At 38.9% G+C, this 25,472-nt stretch overlaps 1 protein-coding gene across 6 annotated transcripts in view; it reads left to right on the top strand.

The window, feature by feature from the left end:
* ZBTB37 (zinc finger and BTB domain containing 37) overlaps positions 1–25,394 on the top strand; it is a 35,692-nt gene extending 10,298 nt beyond the window's left edge. For 5 of the 6 annotated variants that reach the window (XM_002809780.6, XM_009240791.4, XM_054524985.2 and 2 more), the window contains one exon: positions 7,361–25,394. In XM_002809780.6, the coding sequence (XP_002809826.2) occupies positions 7,361–7,849 (489 nt within the window). In that variant the 3' untranslated portion in view covers positions 7,850–25,394. The remainder of the gene's footprint in view (positions 1–7,360) is intronic. The other variant, XM_054524989.1, reaches the window with a different exon arrangement.
* The last annotated feature ends 78 nt before the right edge of the window (positions 25,395–25,472 follow it).

Here is a 25,472-nt window from a genome sequence, read left to right as displayed (position 1 = left end):
TTTTGTCTTTTGACAGTTTTAGTACCAATAAGTCTTTGCTTATTCATTGTATTTTCCCAGGGAAAGGAGAAGGGAAGGAAGGGGAAAGAGTCAGCCTGTGTTACAGAATGATTAGAAAATGGGCGAGGAAGTACCCAGTACAGCAAAATCAACCATCAAATAAACACACCCCAGTGATGGGGTCACCAATGCCCAAAGAGGCTCTGTCTCCTGCAGTTCAGGAATGAGGGGAAGGGACCAGGAAAAGAACAGACAGGTACAGACTTTCCTACCCTCCCTTCCACCTCATAAATTCAAGATTTCACATAGAGCTTTAGTTTCTAGTGGTAAACATTAAGTTACATTTGTTCATGTCCTATTAAGCAATCTTGTGGCTACTTTGACATAAATTTCTTACACCTGTATAAAAGTTCTTGAGTGACTTGGATATAAATTCAACCTTTAGGCCGGGCGCAGTGGCTCATGCCTATAATCCCAGCACTTTGGGAGGCTGAGACGGGCGGATCGCTTGGCGTCAGGAGTGAGGTTCAAGACGAGCCTGGCTAACATAGTGAAACCCCTTCTCTGGTAAAAATACAAAAACATTAGCCAGGCATGGTGGCGGGTGCCTGTAATCCCAGATACTTGGGAGGCTGAGACAGGAGAATCGTTTGAACCCGGGAGGCGGAGGTTGCAGTGAGCCGAGACCGTGCCCTTGCCCTCCAGCCTGGGCAAGAAGAACAAAACTCCATCTCAAAAAAAAAAAAAAAAAATCAGCATTTATTCTCTTTCTTGGCTTCCAGACCCCACTTTCTACATGGAAAGCCCCCAATTGCTTCTGTCTACTTTAGGATTAAAGATGAGATAGGTTTAATCCATCCAGAATCCAGCAGTGTCTTAAAGGTTTAGCATGAATCACATCAAGAAAAATGGTCTTGACTCAGGAGATTGGAAACAAGGGATGGGGGGTTCCTAGCTTCTTCAGGATTTTTGCATCAATCATTTCAGAGTTGTGGAGTTGCCCTAAAAATTAAATATGTATATGCGTGGGTGTGTACATTTTCTTTTCGGGGTCAATGGAAAAGAGGGAGAAGGGTAGGAGACAAATTTTTAGGACAGAAGATCTGGCCCAATAGGTAATAGGGAAAGGAGAAAACTAAAGAAAGGATGGTTCGAGATCCCCACTTTTAAGAAGAGGGCTCCACAGTCTAATGTTTCAGATTTTTTGCCGGGTACAGAACCTTCTGTCAAAGATGCTTTGGCTATTTTTCTCTCAATACAAAAAGAAGTTTGTAAACAAACCCCAAAAGAACACAGAGAAGTAATTTGCAACTATCAGCTGGGCGAGGTGGCTCACACTTGTAATCCCAGCACTTTGGGAGGCCCAGATATATGGATCACCTGAGATCACGAGTGCGAGACCAGCCTGGCCAACATCTCTACTAAAAATAAAACATTAGCCGGGCATGGTGGTGGGCGCCTGTAATCTGAGCTACTCGGGAGGCTGCGACAGGAGAATCACTTGAACCTGGGAGGCAGAGGTTGCAATGAGCTGAGATGATGCCACTGCACTCCAGCCTGGGTGACAAAGCGAGACTGTCTCAAAAAAGAACATGGAGAAAGACCAGCACATTATATTTACACAAACTAGGCCACCTAGCAATCGCCAACTCAGTGAAGTCTTACAAAGCCCAGACAAATACAGTAACCAGGTGTTGGGGAAAGCATTTAGGGGAAATAAGAACACAGGATTAGACACACACTACCCAAGTTCGTTTTATTGCATTTGAGAGACCACGTTTTCTTATCTTCTTTGTATCTCTGACATTATCTTCTTAGTGCCTGATTAATAGTTGTTGTTCTATCTCTAAGTAATTCTAAGTAACTAAGTTTACTCAGTAGTTGCCCAATAAATAGGCACCTACTAAATAGGGAGTTATTTAGTTACTTGTAAAATCCTTAATTTGGGAGATCTTTCAAAAACATTAATACACCAAACCAGATGACTTTTTAAGGCCCTTCAGTTAACTTTGGGTCTGTGGTTAGTAACTGAAAATTAGAATGGTAGAAGGCTTTGAAGTCCATTTCAAGAATCTAGACTGACTTTTTTTTAGAAAATATGGAAACCTTTCATTTATATGGAGTTTTCATATAAATTATATGGAATCATTCATTAAGAAATAGCTATTGAAGCAGGCACTGACCAAATTCCTAGATATTTGGCAGTGCAGAATGTCCCTGTGCTTACAACAGAGTTTACAATCTAATAGGTAATTGCCAAGTGAGAGGAATGAAATAATCCACCTCTTGACAACAGAGAGAACCATGAGGTAGCCATTTTTGCCTTTCCTTCTTTTTAACGTTTAAAACGATAAAACTAGAAAAAGTATATTGCTGCCATTGACAAGGACCCAATCTACATTTTGTGGTGTTTGTTCTTCTATTGCAATTTCATTGCAGTAATTTTTTGGATGAGACTGATCATAATGTGTGATGTTTGTGCTTACAGTTATATTGCTGCCATTGACAAGGACCCAATCTACATTTTGTGGTGTTTGTTCTTCTATTGCAATTTCACTGCAGTAATTTTCTGGATGAGACTGATCATAATGTGTGATGTTTGTGCTTACAGTTTATCACTGATTACTAAAATGCATTTACTTTCTGCATGTGGACAATACTGGTATGATATTACCTTCCTTAGAGTTGGGGGGATTTCTTTTTTTTTCTTTTTTTTTTATTATGCTTTAAGTTCTAGGGTACATGTGTACAGCGTGCAGGTTTGTTACATATGTATACATGTGCCATGTTGGTGTGCTGCACCCATTAACTCGTCATTTACATTAGGTATATCTCCTAATGCTATCCCTCCCCACTCCTCCCGCCCCACAACAGGCCCCGGTGTGTGATGTTCCCCACCCTGTGTCCAAGTGTTCTCGTTGTTCAGTTCCCACCTATGAGTCAGAACATGCGGTGTTTGGTTTTCTGTCCTTGTGATAGTTTGCTCAGAATGATGGTTTCCAGCTTCATCCATGTCCCTACAAAGAACATGAACTCATCCTTTTTTATGGCTGCATAGTATTCCATGGTGTATATGTGCCACATTTTCTTAATCCAGTCTATCATTGTGGACATTTGGATTGGTTCCAAGTCTTTGCTATTGTGAATAGTGCCGCAATAAACATAACGTGTGCATGTGTCTTTATAGCAGCATGATTTATAATCCTTTGGGTATATACCCAGTAATGGGATTGCTGAGTCAAATGGTATTTCTAGTTCTAGATCCTTGAGGAATTGCCACACTGTCTTCCACAATGGTTGAACTAGTTTACAGTTCCACCAACAGTGTAAGAGTATTCCTATTTCTCCACATCCTCTCCAGCACCTGTTGTTTCCTGACTTTTTAATGATCGCCATTCTAACTGTTGTGAGATGATATCTCATTGTGGTTTTGATTTGCATTTCTCTGATGGCCAGTGATGATGAGCATTTTTTCATGTGTATGTTGGCTTCATAAATGTCTTCTTTTGAGAAGTGTCTGTTCGGCCGGGCGTGGTGGCTCACACCTGTAATCCCAGCACTTTGGGAGGCCGAGGCGGGCGGATCACAAGGTCAGGAGATCAAGACCATTCTGGCTAACATGGTGAAACCGTGTCTCTACTAAAAACACAAAATATTAGCCGGGCGTGGTGGTAAGCGCCTGTAATCCCAGCTACTCGGGAGGCTGAGGCAGGAGAATGGCGTGAACCCGGGAGGCAGAGCTTGCAGTGAGCTGACATCACACCACTGCACTCCAGCCTGGGTGACAGAGCAAGATTCCGTCTCAAAAAAAAAAAAGAGAGAAGTGTCTGTTCATATCTTTGCCCACTTTTTGCTGGGGTTGTTTGATTTTTTCTTGTAAATTTGTTTAAGTTCTTTGTAGATTCTGGATATTAGCCCTTTGTCAGATGGGTAGATTGTAAAAATTTTCTCCCATTCTGTAGGTTGCCTATTCACTCTGATGGTAGTTTCTTTCTTTTTTTTTTTTTGAGACAGAGTCTGGCTCTGTCGCCCAGGCTGGAGTGCAGTGGCGCAATCTCTGCTCACTGCAAGCTCTGCCTCCCAGGTTCACGCCATTCTCCTGCCTCAGCCTCCCAAGTAGCTGGGACTACAGGCGCCTGCCACCACGCCCAGCTAGTTTTTGTATTTTTAGTAGAGGCAGGGTTTCACCATATTAGCCAGGATGGTCTTGATCTGCTGACCTCATGATTCGCCCACCTCGGCTTCCCAAAGTGCTAGGATTACAGGCATGAGCCACTGCGCCTGGCCCTGATGGTAGTTTCTTTTGCTGTGCAGAAGCCCTTTAGTTTAATTAGATCCTGTTTGTCTATTTTGGCTTTTGTTGCCATTGCTTTTTGTGTTTTAGTCATGAAGTCCTTGCTGATGCCTATGTCCTGAATGGTATTGCCTAGGTTTTCTTCTAGGGTTTTTATGGTTTTAGGTCTAACATTTAAGTCTTTAATCCATCTTGAATTAATTTTTGTATAAGGTGTAAGGAAGGGATCCAGTTTCAGCTTTCTACATATGGCTAGCCAGTTTTCCCAGCACCATTTGTTAAATAGGAAATCCTTTCAGAGTTAGAGAGATTTCTTAGGGTATTGTTACCCTCAAGATTATAAATAATATGAATTAGTAATGTTTAATAATAGCTAACATTTATTCAGCACTTTAGTGTATTAACTCATTCAATGCTCAAAGCAACTAGTGAGGGAAATGCTATTACTATATTCACTTTACAGGTGAGGAAACTGAGGAATAGAAGTGTTAACTAACTTGCTCCAAGTCACACAATAAATAGAACACAGGTTCCAGCATCTTTAATTGCTATGTAATATTATGCATTTATTGCATAATATTTTAGGACCGTTGAAGGTCCTAAAAGTTACCATTGTATTTAGAAAAAAGAGTCCTGTTGGCTGGGCATGGTGGCTCAAGCCTGTAATCCCAGCACTTTGGGAGGCAAAGGCAGGCAGATCACCTGAGGTCGGAAGTTCGAGATCAGCCTGACCAACACGGAGAAACGCCGTCTCTACTAGAAATACAAAAAATTAGCCGGGCATGGTGGTGCATTCTGTAATTCCAGCTACTCGGGAGGCTGAGGCAGGAGAATTTCTTGAACCTGGGAGGCAGAGGTTGCAATGAGCTGAGATCGCATCATTGCACTCCAGCCTGGGCAAAAAGAGTGAAACTCCGTCTCAAAAAAAAGAAAAAAGAGTACTGTTGTCATGTTCAGTTCTCATGAGAATCCTCTAAAGCTGGCAAATCATATGATAACCTTTGTACCTTATGGATGAGAAGACAGCCTTAGAGAAGTTATTCTGTTTTGTCCTTGGTCACCCAAGACCTTTAGTGGGATGATTCCTCATTCTTTATGTGAACTCAGTTTTTATTATCCAGGGAAATGAAGCAGAAAGAAATATTAATATAAAACAAATAAAATAATCTTAAAACCTCAGTCTTAGTATTCAACCCTTGACTTTACATACTGCTTCCCAAATCTGTTGAGAACTGCCTCTATTGGAAAGGCTGAATAGCACCATCAGCATAGGAAGGGACAAAACACATTTTTAGAAATTAAAAGGGCACAAGATCTTCTATAGTGTCTATCTTAGGGGAAAAAGTACAGGCACAAGATTAATTGTTAACTAGATGAATCTTGCTCCAGTTACTCCAGAGTCAACTTTGATATTTTCTTCTCTTTGCATTGGTACTTTATCCTTTGTTAAACGTATAATTCCCTCCTACATATTTAAAAAGGTTTTTATTCCTCTAATATAATGACTTCAGAAGTCAGTCATTATTAACTCAGGGTAAAAAAATAATTTCTGATTGATTTTTTTAATATAGAATTTTGAACAAAAAGCATTTCTAAATCCAAAGATTTTTTTTTTTTTGAGGTGGGGTCTGGCTTTGTCACCCAGCCTGGAGTGCAGTGGCCTGATTACAGCTCACTGCAGCCTTGGCTTCCCAGGCTCAAGCGATCCTCACACCTCAGCCTTCCCAAGGAGCTGGGACTACATGTGCGCACCACCACACCGAGCTAATTTTTTATTGTTATTTTTTGTACAGGTGGGGTCTTGCTATATTGCCCAGGCTGGTCTCAAACTCCTAGGCTCAAGTTATTCTCCCACCTCAGCCTCCCAAAGAGCTGGGATTATAGGCATGAGCCACCACATCTGGGCTTAAATCCAAGATTTTTAAGTAATTTATTGAAAGGAATATGTTCACAGTGCCTCCCAGTTTTCAGATAAAAGAAACCCATGCCCTTAGACAATTTACTCTGGAGTCAGTTAAACTTTAGTAGTCTTTAGAGTGAAAATAATATGTTCATATGATACTGAAATATTTAAATAAAAAGGAATACTGTCACCTACAAATTGTATACATTTTTATAAAGCTAGTTACTGCTAGATTAAAATGTGGTATTAATGATAATGTCACAATTTATAATATGTTGCCATTATATATTCTATACTATCTGATATAGTAAATGGTAGCCATTAGCCACTTGTCACATGTGTCTATTTAAATTTAAATTGTAATTAATTGAAAGCACTTAAAATTGTAAAAATTACTCAGTTGTATTAGCCATATTACAAATACTCAATAGCAACAGGTGGCTAGTGGCTACTGTGATGAATGGGGTAGAGCATTTTCATCATCATTGATAGTTCTGGCTGGTTGTCGTGGCTTACACGTGTAATCCTGGCACTTTGGGATTGCTTGAGTCCAGGAATTCAGAACCAGCCTGGGCAACATGGCAAAGCCCCATCTCTGCAAAAAGTACAAAAATTATCTGGGCGTGGTGGTGCGAGCTGGTGGTCCCAGCTACTCAGGAGGCTGAGATGGGAGGATCATCTGATCCTGAGGAGGTCTAGGCTGTAGTGAGCCGTGATCACACCACTGCACTCCAGCCTGAGTGAGAGACCCTGTCTCAAAACAAAAACAAAAACAGATAGTTCTGTTAGACCAGCACTGCCTAAGTATTTGATTGTCTAGAATATAATTGTAAGATTAGGATCCAGGGTATAGTATAAGTGGGCTCAGTTTCTCCTCACATTATTGTAAAATAGTACATTCAGCAGGGGTTTAATAAGCATCCAGTTTGTCAGCCAGAAAGTAACTTTACTGTGTTGTTCTTTTATAGTAATGGAATAGAGTAGTTTCAATTTTTTAAAAATTATTATGGTAATATCTTTACTTTTTGGTAATAATTTTCTGTTTGATTCACAACTAAAAGGTACGTATATCTTAGTAACAAGTAAAAATAGATTTGATTGCTTTTAATGTGTATGCTTAACAATATTTGTTCTTTCTTGGTTATTTTCCTTACCTGGTACAGGTAGAAGAGTCAGCAATGATGGGAGTAAGTGGCTATGTGGAATATCTCCGAGAGCAGGAAGTATCTGAGCGGTGGTTCCGGTACAACCCTCGTCTCACCTGCATCTATTGCGCCAAATCTTTCAACCAGAAGGGAAGCCTGGACCGCCACATGCGCCTACACATGGGGATCACACCATTCGTCTGCCGCATGTGTGGCAAGAAGTATACCCGGAAAGATCAGCTGGAGTATCATATCCGCAAGCACACAGGCAACAAGCCCTTTCACTGTCATGTCTGTGGCAAAAGTTTCCCCTTCCAGGCCATCTTGAATCAGCACTTTCGCAAAAACCACCCTGGCTGTATACCCCTGGAGGGGCCTCACAGCATCTCCCCTGAAACAACTGTCACATCTCGAGGACAAGCTGAGGAAGAGTCACCTTCACAGGAAGAGACAGTTGCTCCTGGGGAAGCTGCCCAGGGCTCTGTGTCCACCACTGGGCCAGACTGAAACATCCAGGGGGAGGGGGCTGACCCTCTTCCCCTTTGAGCCATAAGCAGCCAGCATCAGAGCCATGGGCTGATACTTAGATTCACAAAATGCCACATCACTAGGCCAGAAGATGCTCCCAAGATGTTGCCAAACTGGAGGATCAGCAACATACACAAAAGCACTAAAGGCTCCTCCCTTCTTATTGCCCGCCTCACACTTTGGAAAATAATCAAGCAAATCAACTTTCTAATTCAGGGATCAACAGCCTTGGTTTGTTAACTTTATAAGAAAAAAGGTTTTTTAACAAAACGATGATGATAAATGGTCATTTATCTATCAGTCATGTTTGAACACTGTACTTTGGTCCATATCATCTTGGTGGCTATAATTGCCCAGATCTAAAAAATGCAGCAGGAGCCTCAACCATCCGAAGCAGCCAACCACAAGAGAGGAGGTAGTCATGATGGTGATGAGGAGGAGAAATTTCTCCTCTTCCTTCCCTGCCATAAGATGCATTTTTGTGTTTCAAGAAAAAACAAATGAATACTGGTGGTTCTTATTTTGAAAGGTTAGACTTTATCTTTCCCCTGACTAGGCATCTAATACTTTGCCTGGTTATTTCATATAATCAGCCATCTTGAAGCAGTATTCTAGTGGACAGCATCACCTGAAGCACTTGGCAACTGGGAGTGAAATGAGCAGCAAAGTGTATGCAATAGGTACTGCTACATTTGGGGGCTTGAGTGTTGTGTTGAGGAAGAGGAGAGCAGGGAGGGAAGTGTTTTTATGTTTTGCAAATATCAAACAGCACAGAGCCGTTCTGCAACTTCCTGACTGGTATTTGTAAACCATAGTGCTACACATCCTTGGGTAATGGCTCTAGTTCAGGTGAATTAATGTGTTAGGCTGACTACCAAAGTTTCATCCAGTCTCTTTGGCTCCTATTTTCACGTTCAGCAATATTGTACATCAAAAATGTCACTTTCCAGTGAAATGAGCCTGGATTGTATTTTTAAATCCACAGGTCTCCATATTTGATAACTTTTATATGAAGTTTTAAACATGTTTTTTCTGCAGTATTGTGGTTGAAGAAATTCAACACCATGGTTCTTACTGCAACCACAATTTCATTTCCTGATACATATGTAATAGTTTATATTTTCAGGCATATAGAAGAACCTCACTTAAAAACTATGTCTCGGGTCTGCAAACCTAGTTATTCATAAACCAACCATCAGCAAATAGCTGGTGACTCCAAGAGCTTTGCTTTTTAATAATATACTACAGGGCACTTATCAGAAAACATCATGCAGAATAATGTTGCAATAAATGATCAAAGGATCAATTTTGATCAGGTTTGGTTACTTAGTCATTCCTAAGATTTTTAAAACTTCAAGGGACCCTTTTAGTAATTCTGGGTATTTCTAAGATTCTTAATCCAGCACTGAGAGAAAGAACTTACCAAACATGTAGAGCTTTAGATACCCTGTCTTTCATGCAGTGAGAGAAGGAGGAATATTAAGGGATGCGGGCAAATAGATGCTTATAACTTACAGTGCAAGTTGAAAAATCTCTAGTTTCTCTTGACGGAGCACTAGTTGTTGGGGTTCTTTTAAGTATTTAAGTATGTAATGGTTTAAGAAATTGTTTCAGTGCAGAGGCATAGATGACTGTAAAAGAGACTCGGCAGAGGGGCAGGTTGTACCTGCACTGGTGAACCATCTGTGAGAATGTTAGTCATGTGCTCCTTTCCTGAGATTGCTTTGTGCTATGTGAAAAGGTGGGTAGAAAAGAAAGAAATTTCTTTGAGATAACAAATTAGAATGCAAAGGGTAGATCTTAAGCAATCTGAGAATTGTACATGTACATAAAGCTGCACCCTCTCACAAGAGAAAGTTTATTTTATCTTCTGAAAAAGCATAGAAATGCATCCTTTATGGGAAGATAATGATGCTACCATTTAATAAGAGCCTACCTTTAAAGGCAGCATTGAAACTGTATTTTGTCTTTAGAAGACATAGACTGGTGCATCCTCCGCTTTAGTTAGGCAACAGCATGATAAGGAAAAAACTGTCTTCTAAGGCCGTCTTTAGGGACTGGCTATGCTCTGTGGCATAGAAAAGGTAAAGTTGAATTAGACAAAAATCCTTAGGGAAACAACTGGTAATAACGTTTTCAGTGGACAGATTTTGCCATTACTAAATAGGCAGTGAGGTGAGAAGTAGATTATGCTGCTTTGGATGGAGCTTTTAAGCCTACCAAAAAACTTTAAGTCCATCCTACTTTTGAGAAATAGTATGCTAGAAAGTTCTTTTTTTCTTTTTCTTCTTTCTTGTATTTTTTAGAGACTGTGTCTTGCTCTTGTCACCCAAACCAGAGTGCAGTGGTGCAATCATAGCTCACTGTAATCTTGAACTCCTAGGCTCAAGTGATTCACCTGCTTCAGCCTCCAGGTAGCTAGGACTATAGGCATGCACCACCATGTCTAGCTAATTTTTAAATTTTTTTGTAGAGACGGTGTCTCTACAAAATTTGCCTAGGTTGGTCTTGAACTCCTGGCCTCAAGTAATCCTACCACCTTGACCTCCCAAAGTGCTAGGATTACAGGCGTGAGCCAGTGAACTTGGCCTGGAGAAAGAATTCTGTTGCTTTGTTAGTTTCTTAGATTATATGTGAGAAAATGGAGCTTTTTAAACTATTACCAAATTTTAAAAGTGAAGTGCAGTAATTTCTGTAAAGAGAAACTTTGCAGCATTTGTCAATTCTCCATCCAGGGTTAGCAACAAACAAATGAGGTAGGGACTATCTCATTCATGTGGAAATGCTATGAATGTTTGGTGGTTTCTTTTCATTCACTTTAAATAGCTTTTTCCTATATTGATACTGTGAATAGGGTGCTTCCTGGTCATCTAGGACCACTTTAGCACAATGATGTTTGCTGGTTCTCTCAATTGGCCTAGCCAGAGCCACAAAATTCATGAAAATTTAAGGCAGGCTAGCTTTTAAACAAATTAAAACTTCTGAAAACAATTTCAGTCTTTTCGTTAGAAGAGATATCGTTATTCTAAATAACTGTCCAAGACTCTTACCCACGTACACTGTGAGATTGTCCTAGTTCTTAGCTAACGACACGTTGGTCATAGGAGTTACTGATGTTCTATCTACATTAATGAACACCTATTAGTGTATGCACAGAGGATACCTCTTAAGGATGTACTAAATGGACTTTGGTTGATGCTGAAAATTAATTACCAAATCTTAACTTGCACGTGTTACCTTGTGAAGGGAACTGCATTAGCAATGAGAGCTACATCATCATGAAGTACTTTAATGCCATGAAATTGCAAACACTGGGACTCTTTTCATTTATTGAGTGGCACTTAGTAGCAAAGGAGCTATCCAGTATTCTCAGCGAAGAAGAGAGATGGAAGTATATTAATCTATTTTCATACTAAGATGTTCCTTTATTCTCTCTGAACTCTAATACCAGTATAAAATATAGCATTGGCATGAACAGTTAATGCTGTACTTAGGCAGAAAGGCTCCTTCTAATGCCTTGTTCTCTCTTTACTCAGAACCGTATTTACCTCTGAACCAAGTTGCATTTTATTTTATCCAAGTTGCAAACTACCCCATGCCATTTTTATTATAATAGAGGGTTAAATCTAATCTCAAATACATAAAGGTAAATTAGTTCATAGAGGATAAAGTTTGGGAATGAAGAGAGCAGTTAAGGAAAATTTTATTTTTTGTCATTTTTTAAATGTTTCCAGTTCCCTCTACATCAGTGAAACAGGGTTTTCCAAAGATGATTTGAAGATAGAAAAAACTTTTTCCCCCCAGCTTCACAGTTGACATCTGGCATTGGTTGGAATTGGTCTGGTGGCAGAGTGAAATAGGGAACTTCATTTTTTTCTTTTTTTTCTTAAAGGCAGGGTCTTAACTATGTTGCCCAGGCTAGTCTCAAACTCCTGGGCTCAAGTGGTCCTCCTTCCTCAGCCTCCTGAGGAGCTGGGACTACAGGCGTGTGATCACACCTGGCTGTAAATGTCATTCTTAATAGCTGAATAATCTTTGGTCAAGAAGTAACTTTTCCAGAGTTTTAGCTGTTACTTGACATTAATTGTGTTTCTTTTAACTGGTGAAAACTGTATTTATTTTGTTTGGCTACACTACCTAACTTAAATGAAAGCAATGGATAATAGAAAGGAAACTGAACAAAGACAAAAGTCTTCTTCATCATAGTGAAAGGCACTTAATCAGGAAGAAGTTGGAATCCTGGAAGTTTTTCTTTTTTTCAGGTACAAGAGGCATGATTTTTTTTCTCTTCCTAAAATGTTCTTCCCCTTATCTGTGTACTTATTAGTTCAAGGAATAACAAATGAGTCTTAACTGAACTTAGTCTTTGGAAATTGAGCTCTTTATTTAGGTTATATGTGAAAGAGTTTAAAATATTGAAATACTTTGTTGCTAAGCAGATTTAGAAAAGGAACAAGCAATTGTCGGGCAAATCCCTAGGTTTGAGAAGATGTCCTCAGCAAAATATACCCTTAGGACTTACGGAATTAGATCAGGGTTCAGCAAACAGTAGTTTCTAGGCCAAATGCTGAGGCTACTTGCTTGTGTAAAGAAAATTATAATGGAATAGGGCCGCACTTACTTGTTTAGGTATTGTTTATGCCTTCTTCCTACTATAATGGCAAAGTTGATTACTTGTGACAAAGATCACATGGCTGCAAAGCTTGAAAATATTTACTGTCTGGTACTTATTAGAAAAAAATTGCCAACTCCAAGAAGGAATTACCTCCTAAAGTTGTTATTCATGACATTTTGCCTTTATAATAGTTTGGTTGAAGTTTTAAATTCCTGTTGTCACATATACATGTTTTCTTGAAAGAGTTTGCCAACTTTTTTCTAGATCCTCTTCTCATAACTTTTTGTGCTCCTTCATGATTCCCATTGCTTTAAAAGCATTTAGAATTGGCCTATTGTTTGTCCTTGCCTTAATGGTGCAGGTATTTTAAAGTTTAGTTGTAAGTAAGTTTTGACATTCCTCTGAGTTAACTTGAACTGGTTTGCATAATGGTGACAAGAATGAATTTTTTCCCAACTGGATTAAAAACTAATTTCATTATGAAGAAGTATTTTGATTCATATCCAAAGTACTGTTTTTCTAGATTAGAACCCCTACCTTTTCCCTTTACAATGTATCTTAATTTTAACTTCTTTAAACTTACTCTGTTCCATGTAGAGCAGTAAAAAGCCAAGTTTTTCTTCCTTTTTTCCTGGATGTTTTGAAACATAATGAAACATCTGAGGATTTCAAATTCTTTTTAGACCTATCTTCCCATTTCTGTTATTGTCTATAATTCTTCTAAATACATATTGGACCATTACATGTTTGCTTTGTGAATGTTCATTCTTAGTGTTCAGATAGCGTACTTATACTCAATGTGGGAAAAATGGGAAATGTTAGGGGGTTAATAAACAGAAATCCTTGCAGGAAGCCGGGTGTGACAGCAGACACCTATAATCCCAGCTACTTGGGAGACTGAGTTGAGAGGCCCACTTGAGGCCAGTAATTCAAGGACCAGCCTGGGCAACATAGACCTTATCTCTAAAACAAACAAAAAAAAATCCTTGCAAGAGGAGAGAATAATTGCTTCCCATTTGGAAATGATATAGGGACTTTTGAATTAGATCTATCTTGACAAAGTTTTCTAGGCCATGCTGATACAGTATAGGGAGTTTGATTCTGTTGTGAGCTCTGTCAACATAGACAAAGTTCAGGTGAGTAACTAGCTTTCTATAATAGGGACTCTCTTCACTAGGTATTTTAAAGTTGCTGCTTTCTAATTGGATATTAGGAAGTTTTATATGATATACCCTCTGAGTAATAGATAATCCTCATCTATAAAGTTCCAGAATATTTGCCTAGGTTAGATCTCCCCTGGCTTAGAGCAGTTATACCTATAGTAACAGTAGGTTTTTGAGATTTTGGAGTATTACTTTTCTGATTAACCTAGGATTCTGATTAACGTGGAATGTGGGACTTGTGAAAGAAATTGGATTTTGTTAGCCCAATGAATCACCTGCATCCCACTCTATTTGAGATCTTGGTAATAGATGTCAATTTAAATATGCATCTATTGAAAGCAATGGAGTTTTCCAAGCATTATGACTTCCTTGATAATTTTCAGTCTTATCTTTTTTCTTATTTTCTAGTCTCTTTCCCTGTCTTTAGTCTTATTCCTCTTAAATGGTGCTTTTCCCAGGGCCAGTCTTTTTACTCTCTAAGCAAGCAGGCTTTTTTGTTCAGGATAAGCCAGAGTTAGATATTATGAATACGTTGAAACATCTGAATATGTTATATTCCAAAGTATGTAATTATTGATAGTAGTATCAAAACCTGAAAGATATTGGTGCAGATTATTCAGTTTTGCTGTGTAGGCAGACTGTCTTTCTCCTCAACTGTGACACACAGCAGTGACTTGAGAAGGCAAATATTACTTGAAACCCCCATTATCTTTATAGAGGGTACGTATATAAATAAATTTCTTACCTGACATTTTTACCGTTATCAATATATCAGTAGCTCACATCTTAACATAGAAGAAGCCCATTAGCTCAAATACTGGAAGCTTCAAACAAGAAAATAAATTACAAAGGCAAAGCAGTTAATGAAAAAAACTTGTCTATTGCCTGCATCTTTCATGTCTACTCAATAGGTCCTGTTGAGGAGGCTAGAATACACCATCCAGTTAAGAAAGGGGTTGTTTTGTTTTGTTTAAGACAGAGTCTTGGTCTGTCTTCCAGGCTGGAGTGCAGTGGCTCAATCTTGGCTCACTGCAATCTCCACCTCCTTGGTTCAAGCAATTCTCATGCCTCAGCCTCCCGAATAGCTGAGATTACAGGCGTGTGCCACCATGCCCAGCTAATTTTTGTATTTTTAGTAGAGATGGGGTTTTACCATGTTGGCCAGGCTGGTCTTGAACTCCTGGCCTCAATTGATCCTCCCGCCTCGGCCTCCCAAAGTGCTGGACTTAGAGGCATGAACCACTGCACCCAGCCCCAGTTAAGAGAGTTTTATATTCAGCATCTCATATGGCCTACACCATGATTTAATATACTGTGAATCTTAGGATTTCAGTTAATCCATAATGCCAGGAGTTAAGGTATTTCATGGGAACATGTTTCCTCTTCTATGAAATCACCTGTCTGCAGTGATAGGTAATGTATAAGAGAATCTGTTTCATTAAGTAAATATTAAGTACTTTTTGATGCCAGACAACATGCTTGGGATTTGTGTAATAAAACTGGTTTTAGACATAGTTTAGACATGATGTGTCTTCCTATACTTGAGAGTCCTAAGCCCACTTGGTTGGCGTCTGGGATGTATTGCTTTTGAAAAGCCTGCACTTTTTACTGTAGAGATAAAAGATCAAAAACGGGACAGAATTAGCTTTATTAAGTGCTTTATCGTCATAACTGTGGTTAATACAATAATACTATGAGGTAATAACAGTAATGTTAAAAATGACTAACTTTTTTTGAATGCTTACTATGTGCCAGGCACAGTTCTATGTGCTTCACATTGATTAACTCATCTAATCCTTATGACAATCCCATGAGGGTAGATAACATCCTCATTTTAGATGGGAAGAAACAGACACAGCTGACTCAGGCTAACACTAGAGTTGCCTCTAGTAGGTGTAATTATATCATATTTTATAGATGAGGAAACTGATGAACCCAAGGTTACATAACTGGTAAATTACAGAGCCAGTATTTACCATTCTTGATTCCAAAGCCCAGGCTATCTGCATGATGTCATATTGACTCCATTTACTTATCAAGAGTTGAAGTTGACTGGAATATACAGTAGCCAGGAACAGTACTGCTTTTTGTGAATGTGTAATTCAAGAGTAAGTGATTAGAAGGTTCTTCAAAAGCTGATGCAGTTGATCTCTGAGCAGAGTTGAATAGTGAATATTTTTGGTGGATATTGCCCACTGATTCAAAGGAGTCATCCGTGTGGTTAGGTCTAATAATGAGTGAGGTACTATCAAGGCAAAAATTGAAAGATAGAGTTCCAGTTACTTATTGCTGTGTAACAAACTTAATTAAAATTAAGTAATTTTGATTACTTAAAATCAACCACTTCCTATATCATGATTTTGTGAATCAGAAAATCCAGGAAGGGCTTATATGGGCAATTCTGCTCCCTGTGACAATGACTCAGGTCACCTGGTGGTACGCAGCAGACGGTTAGACAAGTCTGAAAGGAGTGTCCAAGATGATCTTACTTACATACCTGACACTTTGGTGGGGAGACTAGAAGGATGGACTCAGCAGGGCTCCTCTTTCTTTCCATGAAGTTTAAGGACTCTCCATGTGTTCTCTTCATCAAGGTAGTCAGACTTACTACAAGGACAGCTAAGGCCTCTCAAAGGCTGGGCAGAAGAATCTAGTCAACTTAAAGGCCAGGCCTAGGATATCATATAACCACCACTGTACTCTTGGTCAAAGAACTTAATGGTAAGATGACAGCAAGAATGAGGGGGGAAAAAAGAACTCAATGGTCAGCCCAAATTTAAGGAGAGAAGAAATGCCCTACCACTTTATGGAAGGCATGTCCAGGACTTGGGGCTATTTTTAATGTGTTAATTTTTTTTTGTTTTGTTTTGTTTTGTTTTTTGTCTTGACTCTTTGGTGTTTATTCGTCAGTTGTTTGTGCTGTAGAAACCATTTATTATGTCTACCATGGGTCACTAAAGGAGCTGGAAGGAGAATGAGACAAATATTTGGAGCATACTTCATTTGCTGCCCACTCCCTCCAAGTTTCATTTATCTTATAGCAAAATTTTCATCTTGTACTGTGTTCCAAGTTGTGAACATTTGCCTGTTTTTGCTCTGAAGCCACGGTAACTACATGCGGAGCTAGAAATACTCTAGAGGGAGTAAAAAGCTTCTTTTTTGTTTGTTTGTTTTTTGTTTTAGGACAGAGTTTCACTCTGTCACCCAGGCTGGAGTGCAGTAGTGCAATCACAGCTCACTGCAGCCTCAACCTCCTGGACTCAAGCAATCCTCCCACCTCATCCTCCCAAGTAGCTGGGACTCCAGACGTGTGCCACTACACCTGGCTAATTTTTGTGTATTTTTAGACACGTGATCTCACCATGTTGCCTGGGCTGGTCTTGAACTCCTGGACTCAAGAGATCCACCTTCCTCGGCCTCCTGAAGTGCTGGGATTACAGGCATGAGCCAACATGCCTGGCCCCAAAAGCTTACTATTAAATAATTTGATTTATTGGCGATATCAGTTGTATTTTAAGTTTACAAATAGGTGAATACTCTTGTGGTATGGAAACATTGCATGGCTACTGAATCTCTTTCAACAGGAGTTTCTATTGGGTGGCTACATGGATCATATTCTTGAGATAGTGAAAAGTTTTACCTACTTATCTTAATCCCATCTCTACCTCTACACCTCCTCCAGCATGATTTTGTGCTAGAAGATGAATCAGTTCCTTTCATTCTTGTTACCTTTCATACAGGAAAATTCATCGCCCAATTTTATATGTTGTTAATCTTTTAAAATTAGCAGTTGTTACCAGCCTCTCTCATTTAAAATAACAGATCATTGAAGTTTTTTGATTTTTGGTTAGATGTGTCAGATTTAGGATGCCTTATTTAAACTCGTGCTGTCTTACTAGACTCTTCCTGCTCTGAGAAGAAATATGGACAGAGAATGAATTTCACTGTCCATATTGATGAACCCCAAATCAATACACTTGTTAAGAAAGGTTTGAGATTATCCAGTCCATGTGCAGTGAATTCTTGGAGCATTAGCTGTGTGGGCTTCCTACTGATCATCTGCAGTTATCACAGTAAAGAGATCTCTGTTCCTAGGTCAGGCCTTAGCAATTACAAATACAGGAAATAAAGGGGTACTCAATGCTGAAGACTTAATTTGGGGTACCTACAAAATCCTGGGAAGGGAAAAAGAAGACCTTGGCATTTGTAGTTGAATAACCAGAGATGGAATGTTTGAGGCTTTTAGGCATAAAGATTAATTAGATTTTATCATATAAAGATTAGGGCAAATTATTTTATTTTTTTCCAGTTCATTCTTAACATATTAAGGGGCAAATTTTAATGAATAAAAATTTAAAGTCCTTAAAACTTTCTTTTGGATTCACATTTCCACTCTGGTATAATCCACTCTGGTGTAGTCTGCCCTTTATGACAGAGAGAAAGCCTTTGAAAATATTGCCCCAGGGAATGAAAAATCTTATGATGATCTATGGAAATGTCTCTCATTCTCTGGTATAATCCACTCTGGTGTAGTCTGCCCTTTATGACAGAGAGAAAGCCTTTGAAAATATTGCCCCAGGGAATGAAAAATCTTATGATGATCTATGGAAATGTCTCTCATTCTCTATTATAGCACTTTGGGCCCTCCTGTAGATTCTCTGTGAATCTAAGTTTGAAATCATTTGGTGTTTGCATGAAAAATAATTCTTACTATTCATTTAAATAATTCTTAAATGTGGTCTTAAATTGCAAGAGAGAACAAAGCCAGAAAAAAGGGAATCTTGTAGATTGACCAAATATTTATTCTTTATTTTTAGCATCACAAATCTAAACCATTTCAAGCTAATACAACAACCTGAGTGAGTAGAAATTCCTTAAGGTTTAGATTTCTGCTTTTAGTCACATCTTGAAGCAGATGTTTATGACATATTTGAAGATGATCCACTGAGTTTCGTATAAAGTAATAGAATCCTAACTATAGTGGTTCTTTAAGAACCACTGAAAAACAGAATTGCAGTGCAGGGAACAAAGCTTAAAATGTGTTTCCTCTGGAAGCCAAGATGCTAAAAAAGGGGTCACTAAAAGTGTGACTGAAGTCCGTCTCTAGAATGGCTATCAGTTAGATAGCAGAAATATTTAGAATGTATATGGCATTTCTAATATTTTTACAAAAATAATTTTAAATCATGTAACTTGAATTTTTTTTAAAAAGTCTGTTTTCTTTTTGGAAAACTGGCACAATAAAAATAACACTAATATTCCATTGTATATGCATGTGCATTGAACCCAGAGTGGGTATACTAAAGATAGTTCATGCAAATAACTTATGGGAAGTTTGGCTATTTTTTCACAAATGTATGTTTATAAATATATTTAGTCATCTACTGTGACCTTGGTAGCACAGAAGCATTTTGTTAGCTGTATCATTAATTCTAAAAATCAAATTCTTGGCATAGTAGGCTATGAGAGCTTTTTGTTACTTTGTATTTTGGCTAAGAAAATTATTTCTTGCACTTTCTATTTATAAAGATGTTATAACACAATGCACCCACTTAATGCAGCTTTTCTTTAGAGAAAAAAGATATAGGTGTAAAAGTGAAATGTATGTTTTAAAACCTGGCAAAAGGAAGGACCTCAAAAAAATAAATTTGGCTTGCCATCTACCTGAGTAGGGTTGGGGATTAATATAAAACTTAGGTTGAAAGTAGCTGTTGGGATAGGTATAATGTTGCTGTGAATTGCAATATTGCTGTGAGTTGCCAGCTGTGTGTGTGTAAGTTTATGTGTGTATGTGAGAAAAAGGTATTTCATGAAGGCATAAAAGTCAGTGTAGAATATCCTACCTCCCACTAGAGACTGAGCATATTCAAGATTGCTCTGTAGTCCCTTGGGCAGGAAGCTGGATTCCTCAGCCACTGTCTACCCCATTCTTCTCTATACTCACTTCAGCTCCTCTACCTCTGAGCACTTGGCTGAAGAAAGAGTATAGCTTTCTGTAGCAAGCAAAGGAAAGCCAGACCCAAAATACAGAGGCTGCAGTATCTGAAATTCTTATCATGTTCAGATATTAATATTTGATTTTGTTGCCCAAATGAAACAATGTCAGAACACTTGAGTTTAGTGCTTTTTTTTTTTTTTCTCTCTCTCTCTCTCTCCCACAAACTTCTCCCAGTTTACTGCTTTTATCCACTGGCTTCTGTTTGGCAGGAGTAGCCAGTGGAGGTCAAGTCTGTTTTTAAAGACTAAAACACCTAACTCCTTTTAATGATGTGTAACATTTGTTTGAATCCCCAACTTCTTTTTTTTTTTTTTTTTTTTTGGGTAGAGATGGAGTCTCCCTATGTTGCCCAGTCTCGTCTTAAACGTCTAGGTTTGGTTGGATGCAGTGGCTCACACCTGTAATCCCAGCACTTTGGGAAGCTGAGGCAGGCGGATCACCTGATGTCAGGAGTTCGAGACCAGCTTGGCCAACATTGTGAAACCCTGTCTCTACTAAAAATACAAAAAATTAGCTGGGTGTGGTGGCGGCATCTGTAATCCCAGCTACTCAGGAGGCTGAGGCAAGAGAATCGTTTGAACTTGGGAGGTGGAGATTGCAGTGAGCCGAGATCACACCATTGCACTCCAGCCTGAGCAACAAGAGCGAGACTCCATCTCAAAAAAAAAAAAAAAAAAAAAAAAGTGTGGGCTCAAGCAATCCTACCACCTCAGCCTCCCCAAAGTGATAGGATTACAGGCGCCAGTCACCACACCTGGCCCATGATAGATTTTCAGATGACCTCTTTTACTTTTAATCTCTCCAAAGAGAGATAGTCTTGTTTTTAATGTCAATATTGTCATAATAGTCATGATGTCCTCACCTGAATGTTGTAGGTGTCAGAAAGTTGTTTCAATAGTAATATGCAACTAGGCAGACCACCTAATCTTTAAATCCACTTGTAGCACTCAATTTATTTTCTGTTTGGGGCACTAGTGCACTGAGCCAAGTCAGCTTGCCTACTTTTCTAATATTTCTTACAGCTAAGGAGGAACTGTTGGTCCTTTGATATCCTAGAATGCTTTCTACTTGTGGAAATGCTTTTCACCCTAATACACTGATTATATTGTCTAAATGTCTAAACAGGGATTCTCTGGTTAGAAGTGAAATGAGAGAGTGATCCATTTTCAGATTTTTAGAGATTGGCTCCCGTATTTTAGGTACTAGCTGATAAGTATTTAGTTTCCTGGTGACTTTGGATACAGCAAGTGGAGATATAGAGAATGTGAAATTCCAAATAATAAGACAAGCATTACTCACAAATGACAACTGATACAGTAATTTCTGCCCAAATGCAGTAAGAATCTTGTAGGGAGATGAAGTGGTAAAATTAAATTATATGAATCTTTTTACCACGACTATTTATTTTTTTTCCTACCTGTAGCATAGTTCTCTGCCTATAAGCCATGCTAATATCCTAGACCCAGGAATTAATTCCTGCTTAGGAAAATTTTTCCTTCTGGCTTATCTTTTGTTTGTGCCCAGAGTTTTGTCCTAGGCCTGTCCCCTGATCTTTTGCTATAACACATACTTAAGGTTCAGTCTTCTTACCTAAATCAGTACTTTACTATTGGTGTTGCTGCCTATTACAGCCAGTTATTTATTTAAAAAGTAGTGAAAAAATGCCTAGGTAGTTTGATTGCAGCGTGTTAAATCCATAAATCTGGACGGAAGCCATGGAGTCTTACCTTTTCTCTCTCTAGCTTGGATGAACACCAGCCTTATGCTTTCTATTACAGGACTAGTTGACCCAGTTCTTCATATTGGTTGCACATTAGAATTGCATAGGACCCCCTCTAGACATTTACATTTTATTGGTCTGTTGTGCAACCTGGGCTTTAGGTGATTCTAATGTGCAGCCAAGGTTGAGAATCACTCCCTATGTAATCCCTAGTGGTCATTGGCAGGATAATCTCAATCCAGTTCTCTTTGACCTGAAAATACCTTTATTGATATTCCATGCATGGCTCTCAATTCAAAGTGTACAGTGGGTCAAGGGTTAGGTAGTAAAATGGATCATCCATTTGTCCTTAGAATAATTCTGGAGGGAGATATTGTCATCCATCCAGTTTCCTCTCTATACCAAATACAAAGTACACATAAATAAGCAAAACAAATTTTCAAAGTTCCTTCTCTAGAATCCTCTTTCCTTTGCATATGTAGTTTCAGTGGAGATTTCTCAACTAGCTGAAATGGAGCAGTTGAATATATTAAAAGAGCCCAAAGTGCTTACAGCAATTTCTATTTGTAAAATAAACAAGTGGCATTGTTAATGGAGAAAAGGAAGGATCCTGCCTGTGGTGATGGTAATATGTTTGATTATTTGTCTCTTAGCCTGTCTTCTAAGTGGGATTTCAGTGTCAGTTAACTTTCACTTTTCTTGGATTGTTTTTTTTGTGAATGAAATGAACTAGTTAAGGCTTAAGTATTTCTGAATAATATATGAAATGTGAAATGAGTCATTTTAGGATCTTTCTTCTGGGATGTCAAAGACCTAACCAAGTAACTCCCAAATGAGGTTCCAGATTCATTTTTCTCATCCCAGGTAGTAAAGGTGTTTTAATGGGTTTGTTACTTGCCCGTGGCAACCTCACAGAGGGGAGAACTGTTTTATTACCCTAAAATAGTGAGAACCACTGTTCAAACTAACTAGCTACCAAGTGACTTCTAACTCATGAAGAAAATTTGTATTTAAGAGCAAGTTCAAATGTAGCAGTCTCTCTTCTGAGAGTATTCTGGATACCACGGAAAGTTTCATTTATATATTGCATACAAGTAATTGGTAATTTGAACTTCAGTAGGTGATATGTGCAAGGAGAAAAAGTATGTCAAGGAGAAAGTTGGTTAGTGCAGAGGACTGAATTAGCATCAGTCTGTGAAATTTCATTAAAGTAGCACTAAGGCCTGGCTGTTTGCTTAGCATGTAAATGCTGCAGTGTCCGAGAAAATGCCTCCTATGCCTTAGAAAATTTGCTGAAGGCTTCCTGTTACTGGTGGAATAGAAAAGCAATAGCCTTTGAGACTCCAAAGAGAGTAGCCCCCTTAGGGTTTTCATACTGAAGAACCTTGTGGAGTACTGTGAAACATTGTTGAACTTTATGCAAATTATACTGCACTGGATTTTAAGATTTTATGGGGGGAGAGTAGAGCAGAGTGGGGAAGTAATGATAAAAGATAAATACGTAAACTTGTACTATATTTTAAGCAAGGAATGAAACAAATTCCCTAACAGGAATTCCCTGTCAGCACTGTGAAGTTTGGTCAAGTTCTGCCTAATGGGTTGGCTTGCTGATTCCTCTTAAACCTCTAGAAAATCCTTTCTAAAACAGCAAAACAAACATTAGTTTGAGTACTATTTCACCACCCTGCTCCATCCCCCTACTCTCAACAAAAGAAAAGCATTCCCAAACTATAGGCAAAAGAAATGTGTTCTCAGTCCATTAATTTTTCATCTGCTATGATTTCTGTTCACAGTTTTAGCACATCGCATTATTTTGTGATCTGATAGCAGAACATCAGGAACTAATGGCTTCCTTCCCTTTAAGAAACCTTAAAGTTAGAACTTTTTTTTTTTTTTGAGACAGGGTCTTGATCTGTCACCCAGGCTGGAGTGCAGTGGTGCAATTATAGCTCACTGCAGCCTCCACCTCCTGGACTCTATCCTCCTGCCTCAGCCTCCCAAGTAGCTGGAACTACAGGCGTGTGCCACCACGCCCAGCTAAATTTTCTATTTTCTTTTAGAGACAGAGTCTCACTATGTTGCCCAGGCTGGTCTCAAACTCCTGGGCTCAAGCGATCCTCCCACCTAAGACTCCCAAAGTTACAGGCGTGAGCCACTGTGCTTGGCCTAGAACTCTATTTTTGGCATTTCTTTCTAAACGAGTACATTGGAAGAACATTTAGGTTTCCAGGCTCCTCATAATTTCTGAATGGGACCCGCTCTGCTCTGCCTCTGAAAGGAGAAGAAAAGGCTGAGGGTTCAAAGACAGAAAAGTCAATGTAGCAGAAATTTGATTTCCTTCAGATGGACATAGTCTGAAAGAAATCTATCCAGCTGTTCTCTATGGTGCTTATATGATGGGTGACAGCTGTCCCCATCTACCTGTCCCTGGCACTGTGCCTTCACACTGGTCACTGTGAAAAGCAGATCACACTGGACTCAGAGGCCAGAATCCAGGACAAGATCCCCCTTCTCATCTTGAGCCCATCACATCTTTGTATAGCTGTTAATGTAGCATTTACTTCTCTATGGGAAACTCTTGGGTTTTTAACCCAAGAAGAAATTGTAAAGCATTTAAACTAGTCAGAAAATAAGATTCTGATGGTAGCGATCAAATAAAGAGATCATAGGAAAATTTCACTTCCTCTCAGTTGATATTGATTGATAGCAAGGATCAACTACGCCCAGCTCTTCCCAAGTTTCTAAAGGCTACCATAATATTTGTAAACAACAAATTTATCTAATATTTTTTACAACTTGCTAATCAAGGAGGATTCATATTAAAACAGACAATCAGTTTCTAAAATGTTATCCCTAAAAGGGAATGGAATAGAGTATTTTTAGCTGTAAGAACCTACCAGTCTGTTTTTTCCCTTTGAAAAAAACTAATGTTTGAGATTTGTGTCTTTTCATCTGAAGCAGTTACTCCATTAATAGTAAAGATGCCTCGGGAAAGTCAGTGAACCAGCATAGTGCTCTTGCACCACTGAGGGTGCTAGACTGGCTTTGTGCATCTTATTTCCTAAGAATATGAGTTTTTATTATGACCTTAATTATAAATACCTATATATAGGAGTAGGATTTTCTCTCACCCAACCCTACTTTAATCATTATCACTTAAGTGTAAACCTCCACCTCCCCCTCTTTCCCTTTACTGAAAAAAAATGCACTTTAATTCCTAAGGAGAGTGGCTGTTCCTGGCCCTGAAACCAGATTACTTCAGGAGGAGAGTTAAGGAGGGAGAACTCTTACCAGACCCTGTGAAATGAACCAAATTTCTTAATGTAAACACACAAGTAATAACATCCACTTTTAAGTGGCCCCCACTCCATGCCAAAGGGAAAAAGAACCACCAAATTGAAAAAGGGTTCTGAATACCTGTCCTGATTTTGGAAGCTTCACTGGGGAAAAACTACCTAAGATTATTTTCACAGCTACCAATTTGTCAGAAACTTTGGTGGTGTTTTGTGGGAAGCTGAGATTTTTTAAGTTAAAAATCAAGTGAAAACACAAAGACTTTAAGATATCCTGATTTGTGTCATTTCTAAGTAGCAGATGTGTTCTCCCTTCATTTGACAGGTGTTCTCAGTCTCTCCTCCTGTAAGATTCTGTCCTTCCCCTGATGACAAGCCAGTAGTTCTTGGTGGGTTGCATGTCTCCTAGAGCCCCAGGACCCCTGTCGTGCCGGGGAAGGGGGGAGGGCAGGAGGGTGGGCAGAGACTCGGGTTGGGGGAGGGAGATTCAAAGAAAGAGTGAAAATATGGGTTTATATAAACATATTTAAAGCAGTTTAGCAAAAGCTTTCTCGTTGAACAGCTTTAAGAACAATGTGAATGAAATCTTAGCAACTTGGTTAGTAATCTGAAAAGTCTATTAATGTATACTTGAAATTCTGTTTGTATGAAAATGCATTTTCCCCTTTATTTTAACACTGTGTAAAAGAACATTATGCATGTGAGTGGTTTGAGAATTAAATGGTTTAATCCTCAGATTTGAATCTGTCTTTTCTGTATATAGAAACTGATTTGTTTAAATTTTTGATATGTTTTAGTGTGATGGAGATACTG

This window comes from Pongo abelii, chromosome 1 (assembly GCF_028885655.2).
Source record: "Pongo abelii isolate AG06213 chromosome 1, NHGRI_mPonAbe1-v2.0_pri, whole genome shotgun sequence".
Lineage (NCBI taxonomy): Eukaryota > Metazoa > Chordata > Mammalia > Primates > Hominidae > Pongo > Pongo abelii.
The sequence above is the reverse complement of the archived record's forward strand: the minus strand, read 5'-3'. Positions and strand labels throughout refer to the sequence as shown.